This window comes from Magnolia sinica, chromosome 13 (genome assembly GCF_029962835.1).
Source record: "Magnolia sinica isolate HGM2019 chromosome 13, MsV1, whole genome shotgun sequence".
NCBI lineage: Eukaryota > Viridiplantae > Streptophyta > Magnoliopsida > Magnoliales > Magnoliaceae > Magnolia > Magnolia sinica.
Genome location: NC_080585.1, coordinates 2,410,195 through 2,422,307, shown reverse-complemented (window position 1 = coordinate 2,422,307; position 12,113 = coordinate 2,410,195). Strand labels below are relative to the sequence as shown.

Below are 12,113 nucleotides of genomic sequence, written 5' to 3'. Positions count from 1 at the left end.
CTCTACTCACCACCAGCTTATTGGTTAGTGGGTTGTAGAGCTTGTATGCCTTTGATTCTTCGCTGTAGCCGATGAAGATGCACTTCTCGCCACGATCATCAAGCTTTTTCCTTCTTGCTTCTGGAACTTGAGCGTAGGCAACACACCCATAGATCTTAAGGTGTGCTACGCTCGGTTTGTATCCACTCCATGCTTCTTGCGGTGTCTGGAATCTAACACTCTTAGTCGGACACCTATTGAGCAGATAGGCAGTACATGCAACTGCCTCTGCCCAGAAATTCTTTGGCAGACTTTTCTCCTTCAGCATGGTCCTCGTCATATCGAGGATGGTGCGGTTCTTCCGTTCCGCAATTTCATTTTGTTGTGGCGTGTACGCTGCAGTATGTTGTTGCTTAATACCATGTTCCCTGCAATATTCTCGAAAAATATTTGAGGTGTACTCCCCACCTCTGTCAGATCGGAGGGTTTTGATTTTAAGACCACTTTCTTTTTCAACATGGGCCTTAAAAATTTTAAAAATAGTAAAAGCAGCAGACTTCTCTTTGATTACATACACCCATAATTTTCTACTGAAATCATCAATGAAGGTAATAAAGTATTTATTACCTCCAAGAGAGATTGGCTCTAATGGTCCACAGATGTCAGTGTGAACCAACTGCAACGGTTCTCTTGCTCTTCCAGATACTCCACTCGAAAAGGAGTTCCTTTGTTGCTTCCCAAGTGTGCATGCCTCACACATATGTTCTGAAGCTTCAATAGCAGGCAAGCCATGCACCATGCTTGATGAGGACAGAAGTTTCAGGCCACTGAAATTTAGATGGTCAAAGTGAAGATACCACATTTAGGAATCATTCTTTATTTTTCCATAAAAACACTTCTCAAGCATTGTGTTTATATGGAGAGGAAACATATGATTCTTCGCTATCTGGACTTTTACAATCAAATGTCCATGCATATCTCTTATGGAAAGAGAAGAGTTCTCCATGTGTATGACATACCCTTTTTCGAGGAGTTGTCCGAGACTCAGTATGTTACTTTTCATTTGGGCACGTAGTACACATTGGAAATATAGTTTGAAACACCATTCTTCTGAAAGATTTTTTTTTTTGCCTTTACCTTTCACTGGCATTTTTTATGAGTCTTCAAATGTTACATCACCATGAACTCCTTCTGTGAGTTCCACAAAGAGTTTCTTGTCGCCGCATATGTGATTACTTGCACCTGTGTCGAGATACCATACATCATGCTGATCATTACCTTTCTCTTGTGCAAGGAGAAGTGTGGAGCTTTCTTGTTCATGGCTTGATGCTTCAGCATAGTTGGATAGCTCGTCTTGAGTCACCGGCTTGCTCCAGCAATCAGATGCATAGTGGCCAAGCTTGTTGCAATTGTAGCATTGGATGTTCTTTGTACTTCCTCGTCCATGCATAGATCTACCTCTACCATTTCCTCTTCCACGGAAATTGGTATTTTTCTGCTGGTTTTGGCCATGGCTTTGTTGGTATCCGCGCCCTCTGCCTCTTGCGCGATTGTTAGCAAAACGTCCACCACGTTGTGAACTTCCACGTCCACCATTGTTATTATTCAGAGTCAATCCTGACTCTAAAGCTTGTTCCATCGGCATGGAATTGACATTCTTCTGCATTCGTTGCTCATGAACTTGCAACGATCCCATCAACTCCTCAATGGAGAGTTTCTCAATATCTTTTGATTCTTCGATCGCCACAACCACATGCTCAAACTTGGTTGTGAGGGATCGAAGTATCTTTTCAATAACTCGGACATCTTCAATCTTTTCACCATTTCTTTTCAAATTATTGACAATTACAAGTAAACGTGAAAAATAATCAGTAATATTCTCACCTTCCTTCATGTGAGTTGCTTCAAACTCGGCTCTTAATGTTTGAAGGCGAATCCGCTTCACTCGATCTACACCCTTGAAGATGGTGCCAAGGGTATCCCATGCTTGCTTGCTTGATATTGCTTCGGCAATCTTTTCGAAGGTGGATTCATCCAACCCTTGATAGAGGAGAAACAAAGCTTTATTGTCTCTCTTCCTCTGATTTTTTAGAGTGATCTTTTCTTCATTGGTGAAGACGGCTTCTTCTTCCATAGTGGGTTCTTCATACCCATCCGTGATGATTTCCCATAATTCTTGCGACCCGAACAATGCCTTCATTTGGATGCACCATTTTTCATAGTTGTCCTTTGACAACTTAGGAACCTGCGGCTGAATTGTGCTAGCCATGTTTTCTATTTTTTAAACGAATGGCTGTTTTTTTTTTTTGAAAAAAATGAAGGGAGATGGATGAAATAGAAATCTGATTATTTTTTTTATAAAAACAGATTTTTTTTGGCTAAAATCTGATTTTTTTTGCTGCAATCTGATTTTTTTTAAAAGCAGATTATTTTTCAATCTGATTTTTTTAAAAAACAGATTTTTGCTACAATCTGATTTTTTTTGAAAAAAAAAAACAGATTTTTTTCAATCTGATTTTTTTAAAACAGATTGTATTTTTTAAATTTTTTTAGAAAAAAAAAAGGACCTGTGGGTTATGGGCCCACCACAACTAACGTTTCAAACAAAATCTGGAAAAAAAACAAAGATGAAGAAGGAATGCAGTTCAGCTCACAGCTGATTTGTTGTTGGGTATTTTCAGACCCAAAACTGGTAGTGCAAGACCTGCTTTTTCTGATGAGGCCCAAGGATCAGTAGCTCTGATACCACTTTGTTGGGTCTAAAACCCAGCTTCCTGCTGACGTGTGGCTGCAGCCATCATGAAACAAAAATCAGCAACTTTTGAAAGAAGAAGAAGAGAGAACAGCAGCTGTCTTATTAAAAATCGTATTACACTGCTGGCTATTTATAGGCTTTCTTATTGTGTGAAATTACTAAACTATCCCTGTCTAGATTCATCCTAGGGGTAGCTAAATAAAGAAAAAATAATTCAGAGAAATCTAGAAAGAAATCTTCATAGCTAGCAATCTACTGTGTCGTGATGTATTCGAGAAAACTTCAACTTCTCTAGCCACAGAGCATTGAGAGCTCAGCTTCCTGCATGTAACACTAGCAATACCATCCTTCCACCAATGGTTGCTGCTCTTTCTCATCTTCTCTTCTTCTTCCCTCTGGTTCTTCCACTCTCTGCCACAGCCCAAATTGACCACAATGTAAGCTTGGGATCGTCTCTCTCTGCAGGCGGCCAAAACTCTTCCTGGATCTCGCCCTCTGGAGACTTCGCTTTCGGATTCTATCATCTCACCAACAGAAATCTCTTCTTGCTAGCAATCTGGTTCGACAAAATACCGGAAAAGACTATGGTCTGGTTCGCTAACAGAGATAATCCAGTGCAACAAGGATCGACGGTCCAGCTCACAGAAGATGGACAGCTCGTGCTCAAGGACCATGAAGGCCAACTGATATGGGAACCCAAATTCATAAATGGTAGTGTCTCTTATGCTGCCATGCTCAACACTGGCAACTTCATTCTATCAAGCAGTGATTCCGTCGATAGATGGGGAAGCTTCGACGATCCGACCGACACCATCTTGCCGACACAGGTGTTGAATTTCGGTGGCAAGCTTTCTCCTCGTCTGACAGAGACCAACTACTCAATTGGAATGTTCGAGCTCCGTTTTTTGCCCGATGGTAATCTCGTTCTCAATCGCTTATCACTCCCAACTGGAAATGCTTACGAAGGTTATTATTCGATCAAAAATCTGTCGGGTTATCAGGTGATCTTCAATCAATCGGGCTACATTTACATTCTACGTAGGAATCAAAGCATACTAAATCTCACGCCTACGAACCTTGTTTTAACGGAAGACTTCTACTATAGGGCGACACTTGATATAGATGGAACATTCAGGCAGTATAAATACCCAAAGGCCGGCACAAGCAATGGGAGTGGGGGAGAGGGATGGTCCGTCGTGTGGTTCGTTCCTGAGAACATCTGCACGGCCGTCATATTCAACATAAGCAGTGGTGTTTGTGGATTTAACAGCTATTGCAGCCTCGGCAATGATGGATGGGGCATTTGCCAGTGTCCGTATGGGTTTTCCTTCTTCGATCAGAGTAACAAATTCAAAGGTTGCAAGCCGTATGATGATGTACAAGCTTGCAAGCTTGATCCGTCAAGGCAGAGGGATCTGTTTGAACTAAGGGAGATGGGGGATACTGCTTTTCCTGGGAATAACTACGAAAGGATGGAACCCATGAGTGAGAATGAATGTAGAGATGCTTGCTTGGATGATTGTCGCTGTACGGTTGGCTACTTCAGGGACAGGACCTGTTGGAAGAAGAAGCTTCCTCTGTTGAATGGGAGGATGGATAGGAGTACAGGTGGAAAATCTCTCATTAAAGTATTGAAAGATAATTCTTCGCAGCTTCTTCTTCCTCCAGAACGGAAGGAGAAAGATCAAGGGACGACAATCTTCGTCGGATCGATGCTTCTAGGCAGCTCCATGTTTCTCAATTTCACATTATTAGCGATCTCTCTGTTTGTTTTATCCAGATACCATAAGAGATCGCAGAAAGTTCAACGGAATTCGAATATGCTGCGATCAAATTTGCGGTCTTTTACTTACAGAGAGTTGGAAGAGGCGACAGATGGGTTCAAGGAAGAGGTGGGTAGGGGCGCTTTCGGCACAGTTTATAAAGGAATCATGCAATTAGATTCCATGGTTACTTCCGTTGCGGTCAAGAAGCTCGAGAGAGTTATAGAAGAGGGCGAGAAGGAATTGAAGACGGAAGTGGGAGCGATCGGCCAGACCCATCATAAGAATCTAGTCCAATTGCTTGGATTCTGTGAAGAGGGCCCCCACCGTTATCTGGTGTATGAGTTCATGAGCAATGGGTCCTTAGCAAGCTTGCTCTTTGGGACTTCAAAACCCAACTGGAATCAACGGTTGAAGATTGTGTTCGGGATTGCTAGAGGGCTCAGGTACTTACACGAAGAGTGCAGCTCCCAGATTATACATTGCGATATAAAGCCTCAAAACACACTTCTAGATGATAATCTAATGGCCAAGATTTCTGATTTTGGATTGGTAAAGTTATTGAGGACAGACCAGACCCGAACAAGCACAGGCTTCCGAGGCACCAGAGGTTATGTTGCACCGGAATGGTACAAGAACATACCAATCACGTCCAAGGTCGACGTGTACAGCTTCGGTATAATGCTGTTGGAGATTGTTTGTTGCAGGAAGAATGTCGAATTGGTGGTGGGGAATGAGGAGAGAGCGGTCTTGACGGATTGGGCCTATGGATGCTATAGAAAGGGGAGATTGGAAATGTTAGTGATGGACGACCAAGATGCAATGGAGGACATGAGGAGGGTGGAGATGCTGGTGAAGCTGGGGATTTGGTGCATACAAGAAGAGCCATCGCTGAGGCCTTGTATGAAGAAGGTGACACAGATACTTGAAGGTGAAGTTGAAGTTTCAGTCCCCCCTCACCCTTCCTCTTTCATTAGTTCACTTGGTTGATTTGAAACCTTCGATCTCCCTCTAGTGCTTACTGCTTACACCGGATTTTCGGTGTATGCACGTGTGTGGGTGTATGTGTGTACTCTTGTTTGTTTATTGCTTTGAAATTTTCTGTTGTGTTTTGCCATGGTATTTACATATTTTACGATGACAATGTCAACGCCCTCTTGCTATGGCTTTACCTTCTTTCTTTTTTCTTTTTCTTTTTTTTCAGGAAATTGGCCGTATTGGCCTCGATGTATGGTCAAATTCTCTAAAAGAGATTCAACCATTCAAATATTCCATACGTGGCCTTTTGACACACCTTCGAAAATTACTCAGACCAAAATGCCCCTATCCTTGTTTCAGTAGTTGCATGGTTTTTTAGGAAATAAGAAATTACATCGTATTTAATGCTAAGAAAGTGATGTGTACGGAAACCTTTTTTGTGCATGGGCAAGGACCAAACTCATTGGGCCCACGTTGATGTATGTGTATAATCCATGTCAAATCATTGGGCTATGGCCCAAATATCAACCTGATCTAGAGCTCATGTGGGTCAAATAATAGAAAATAATGGTGACAATGGAATCCACTGTTGAAACTTTTTGGGCTCATTGTGATGTTTGTTAGAAGTGGACACTGCCTAAGTCAAGACTTTTTGGACCCATGGCGAGCTAGCCGTCAAGGTGAACGGAACAGATCACCCTATTGTGGGCCTTAAAGCTATTGTACCAATGGTTATCCTTTCATTTGGTAGTAAAAGAAGTGAACATGTAATAATCGCAACCCATAAAACATGAAAACCACAACCCATATAACATGACAACTACGACCTATGACAATCACGACCCATATAACATGACAACCACGACCCATGACAACTACGACCCTTACCACGTTACAACCACGACCCGGGTATGGGTCGTAGTTTCCATGATATATGGGTCATGGTTTTCATGAGGTAAGGGTCGCGGTTGTCATGTTATATGGGTCGTAGTCTTCATTTTATAGGCTTTGGCAAGGACCAACCAGTGGGGCATATATTAATGTATGTGAATAATCCATGCTGCCCATACTTTTTGTCGTGTCATTTTATGGCTAAGGCCCAAATATCAGCCTGATCCAGAGCTCGTGTGGGCTACATAATAGAAAATAATGGTGACAATGGCACCCATTGTTGATATTTGAGCCCACACGAGCTCTGGATCAAGCTGATATTTGAATCCTAGCCCTAAAATGACACAGCAAAAATGATGGGCGGCATGGATTGTTCACATACATCAATATAGGCCCCACTAGTTGGTCTTTACCAAGGCCTATAAAATGAATACTACGACCCATATAGCATGACAACTACGATCCTTACCTCATGACAATCACGACCCTTACCTCATGAAAACCATGACCCATATATCATGACAACCACGACCCATACCCGGGTGGTAGTTGTAATGCGGTAAGGGTCGTGAGGTCGTAGTTGTCATGGGTCGTGGTTGTCATGTTATATGGGTCATGGTTGTCATGGGTCGTAGTTATCATGTTATATGGGTCGCGGTTGTTACATGTTTACTTCCTTTACTATCAAATGAAAGTATAGTCATTGGTACAATAACTTAAGGCCCATAATGGGATGATCTGTTCCGTCCACCTTGTCGATCAGGTTGTCGTGAGCCCAAAAAGTCTTGACTTGGGCAGTGTCCACTTCTAACAAACATCACAATGAGCTTGGAAAGTTTCAACAATGGATTCCATTATCACCATTATTTTCTATTATGTGACCCACACGAGCTCTGGATCAGGCTGATATTGGGGCCCTAGCCCTAAAATGACACGGCAAAAAGGATGGGCAGCATGGATTATACACATATATTAATGTGGGCCCCATGAGTATGGTCCTTGCCCACGCACAAAAAAGGGTTCTATACACATCACTTTCTTGGCATTAAATACGATGTAACTTCTTATTCCCTAAAAAGCCATACAACCATTGAAACAAGGACAAGGGCATTTTGATCTAATTAATTTTCAAAAGCTTGTCAGAAGACCACCCTCGGAATATTTGAAAGGTTGAATCTCTTTAGGGAATTTGACCATACATCGAGGCCAGTACGGTCAATTTTCCTTTTTTTTCCCGGAAAGATAGCAACACATCACTTATAACTAGAGCTGGGCATCGGACCGAGTCGGATTGAATTGGGTCCAACTTGATTCGGTCCGAAATCTATATAAGCTGACCCGAACTCGATCCAATCCGGGACCGAGTCTGGGACATCTGACTCGAACCGATTCGATGCACGGTTGGCCTGACCCTAACCGAGTCCAACTTGATCAGGGAAACCAAGTCAGATCGGGTTGGGTACGATTCAGATCAAATTTTTTAATGGTGAAAATCATTATCCTCGCTGCTATTTTCGGTGTGGTCCATTTGAGCTTTAGATATGATTCAACGATATGGATATAATAAATGCATCATTGTGGGGCCCATATAATTTTGATCTCATTTGAGCCGTTCGTACAACTCGGAGCTCAAGACGCGTAGCTGTGTTGATGTGCACAGCACGAAAGGCAACTGTGTTGAGTGTTGAGGTGAACTTTGAGTTTTCATTGCTATACTGACGTTAACAAGTTTTGTGGGTCTGATCATGGGGTATGTGTTATATCCAAACCGTCCATCCATTTGGCGAGCTCATCTTAAGGCTTGAGACGAAAAATAAGACAAATCTAACTATCAAGTGGACCACACGAATTGTTTAACGGTGAAAATCATTATCTCTGCTGATATTTGTGGTGTGGTCTAGATGATCTTTGGATATTATTCATTTTTTGGATAATGCTCTATAATGATCTCTAAAAATATATGACGGTGTAGATATAATAAATACATCACTATGGGGCCCATATAACTTTGATCTCCTTTGAACCATTCGTACAACTCAGAGCTCGAGGAACACCTGAAGCTCGAGGAGCACAGACACCGTATGGGCTACTCGCCTACTCCCCCTGCCACTAGCAAATGGCCTGTGGTCGGTGCTCTGTGGGTCAGATCGGATTCATTAGATCGAGTTTCGGATCGGATCGATCCAGATTAACCACTATCCGAACTCGATCCAAAAAACATTCAGATTTGAATGGCCTAACTGATCCAGGTTGTCGATTTGGTTCGGATCAAGTCGGATCCACCGGATCGAGTCAGATATGCTCGGCCATACTTATAACTTATACATAGAGAGAGGAATGATCACATGCACACCTTCTCACGTGAGCACCAATGAGCACCTTTGCACACGCGTCCTAATCACAACAGTCCACGTGATGCGGCACCCTTTAAAACTCTATGGGCCTAATTTTCAGCCTAAACCAAAACTGTAGCAGGCCATAAAAAAGAGGAATGCAGATCAAGAGAGGAAATTGTTTCCTTTTTCCATGGCCCACTAGAGATTTTTATCGGGCTTAAAGTTGGGTAAGTGAGGTTTCAAGGGGTGCCGCATCACATGGACCGTTCAGATTTTGTGCCTAAGAAGTGTGCAAAGGTGCGCACAGGTGCTCACGTAAGAAGGTGCGTGTGCATTCTTCACATACGCACGTGTGCTCCTTTTCACATGTGTCATTGGCGTCTAATCCGAACAGTCCATGTGATGCGGCATCCCGTGAAACCCCATGGGAACAATTTTCACACTAATCTAAAACTATGGTGGGCAATAGCAAAGAGAGATGCAAATCAAGGGAGGAAACTGTTTTCTTTTTCCATGGCCAGCCAAGTTTTGGATCAAAGTATAAGTTGGGCCTTAGGGGTTTCATGGGGTGCTGCATCACATGGACCGTTTAGATTCGGGACTTACATCACGTATGATGAGTTCTTAAAAAGTTCGCACAAGTTCCGTACAAACTGGTGCGCAGCTGAGTGTGTGTGTGTATATATAGACACACACTCAGTTGCGCACCAGTTCGAACGAAACTTGTGCAAAGCATTTCTCTTTGCTATAACCCACTAGAATTTTAGATGAGGGTGAAAATTTGTACTTTGGGGTTTCATGGGATTCCGCATCACATGAACAGTTCGGGTTAGACGGCCATGACATGTGTGCAAAGGTGTGCACATACATAGGTACGCAGGTGAGCATGACTCTATATATATGTGTGTGTGTGCGCGCGCGTGGGGGCGGGGGCTCTCTATAAAGCCCAAAACAGACAAATTTAAGCCTCAAAAAATGCAGCCTCTCAATAAAAGCGTAAAAACAAACTAACTAAATACATAACTTCAATATCCGCAAAATAGCTGCATAGCCCAACTCAACTGAATCCCCAAAGAGGACAACACGAGCCGGCCCAGCTCAGACAAGAAAATCCAGCCTCTCAACAAAAACATAAAAAATAAAAATAAAAATAAGAAATACCAAAATACATAATTTCAACATCCACAACCTAGCCGCATAACACAACTGAACTCGATTCACAAAGTGGATATGTAGAACTAACAAGCGTTTAATCCCTATGGAAATGGAAAATTGTGAATTTCAACAATAATTTGTTAAGCACTCTTTTCCATCCACATTGATTTTTCATAATTTCTTTATAAAATTTTAAATGAAGAAAACAAATCAATTTCACGTTTGGTAACCTCGTGTCTTCTCTGTGTAGGAAATCAAATTTAGGTTTCCTTTTAGAGGTAAATGAATATATACAATGTAAGAAAACTTTGGAAAATACAAATTAGGTCTTAAAGACTAATCTCTTTCTCTTCTTTAACTTGAACAGATTACAAGTATGTTTTCCACTTTCTGATTTTAACACTGACTTTTTTGGATTCATAAAAAGCATGAGAAAGTAAATATATAGTGTCTCTTGGGAAACTTTATTTTTCAGGAAACTGTGGTAAAAGATTTATTATTTCCCTCGTTTGTTTCTCAATAAGATTTTTGAAAAAAAAAAAAAAAAAAATCTTTAAAAAAATTAGGTAATTAATAGCATGTATCAGAATAGTACAAGTAACACACATGGGATGCTTAGAGATGAATAATGGCACATGTGGCATACACAGCATACATGGGTACTTAAAGTTGAATTGTGGCATGCATGATATACATGAGGTGCTTGAAGTTGTACCATAGCACACAATATAAGACATGCATTAGCACATTTGAAATGAGAGCACTGCAGCTAAATGACAGCTCTCGTGCACATTGTTACCATTGACACGTGGTATATTTGGAGGATTGAAGATGGAGGATAGCACATGTGACACATTGGTGTGTGTGGGGGTGCTTTGCACATGTGGGGGCACAAGTTAGATGAATTATGTCATGTGCACAGTAACACATATGGGGTGCAAGACAAGATATATAGTGACACATATAACACATTAGCACATTGGAAGCTCTTTACACATAAGGCACAATATAAGATGAAAGGTAACATAGTGGCAAGTGTGGGGCATGACTAAAGATGGACAATGTTTCGTTTGGCATAATGTGACACATGTGAGGTGATTTAACAGGGTAATAGTGTATTTGTGAAATACAACACATGTACTCGTAAAGTTAGGTCAAATTAGGCTACAATGATTCGAGCCCAAGCCCAACCCAAAAAGGCTCGAGCCCAGTCCACAGGCCTTACTAGCAGGTCCAAACCCTGCCCAAACTCCGGTTGCCCCTTGGCTCATTATTGAGAGTGGAAGCATTCCAAATGATCCTAGAGCATATTAGGAAAACAAGAATTATACAAAGCACCAGCAATGAATATCTCAATTTTTTAATCGGCTGAAATGGGACATGTAATACAACGATCCAATACATGAATATTATAAGACACATTGTACAGTTCGAAGTTCAAACATCAATTTTAATTACACTTGATGAGAAGCAATATTATCTTGCCAAAGGTCTTCAATCTTTGCACCTTAAATGTAGATGAGGGACTAGGACTTGGTATTTATAGAAAAAGAAGATTTGAGTATTTTTAGAAAAAGGCACACAGTAATTCAGCCCAGCACAAACCAAACTTACCACCTTAAATCTGTCGGTAATGATCACAACTACTGTGGGTTCCACTGGTATGGATAATCTAATAGGAAGATTATGTGGGGCCCACATGATAGTCTTATACTTGGGACTCAAGCAAGTCATGTTTTCCTGATTACTAATAGAAATATACATGTATATTTAAAACTTAAATCTTTTTTTAATACACACCCACCCACACTACATGAGCCTTCTAATCTTGCAGCTTGTCTACCACTGAGCAATGGAGCTAGAACTCATGATCAAAGCATAAATCACCACCCATGTAAGGCAATATACACGATGGTTTGGTCATTTATCAAGTGTGACACTTAGGAAGAGTTTCTACTCTAAAAATGAGTTTTGAGTTTTTATCGCCTTGTTCAATCGAGAGTCTATAGAAAGGTTTGATGTGACGAGTTGACCCAGTTTTTATGCCCACCGAGTTAAAATGGAGCAGACTCGTTGGAGCGAAAATACTTCGAATAGGTAAGTTTCGAAGTTTTCCCATAACCAGGTGACTTGGATGAGTCTCTTAAGTCCTGCCAATTTGTTTTTCTCCTTGTTTTTCCTCATCATTCTCCGTCCGTGAATGCTACAGCTACTTTCTACTCATCGAGGGTTACCCATCCAAGTAAAAGAGCTTGT

At 41.4% G+C, this 12,113-nt stretch overlaps 1 protein-coding gene across 1 annotated transcript; it reads left to right on the top strand.

The window, feature by feature from the left end:
* The first annotated feature begins 2,991 nt into the window (after positions 1 to 2,991).
* LOC131222396 (G-type lectin S-receptor-like serine/threonine-protein kinase LECRK3) lies at positions 2,992 to 5,627 on the top strand. The gene has a single exon (XM_058217447.1). The coding sequence runs from the start codon at positions 3,091 to 3,093 to the stop codon at positions 5,485 to 5,487; it is 2,397 nt and encodes a 798-aa protein (XP_058073430.1). The 5' UTR covers positions 2,992 to 3,090; the 3' UTR covers positions 5,488 to 5,627.
* Positions 5,628 to 12,113: the final 6,486 nt, after the last annotated feature.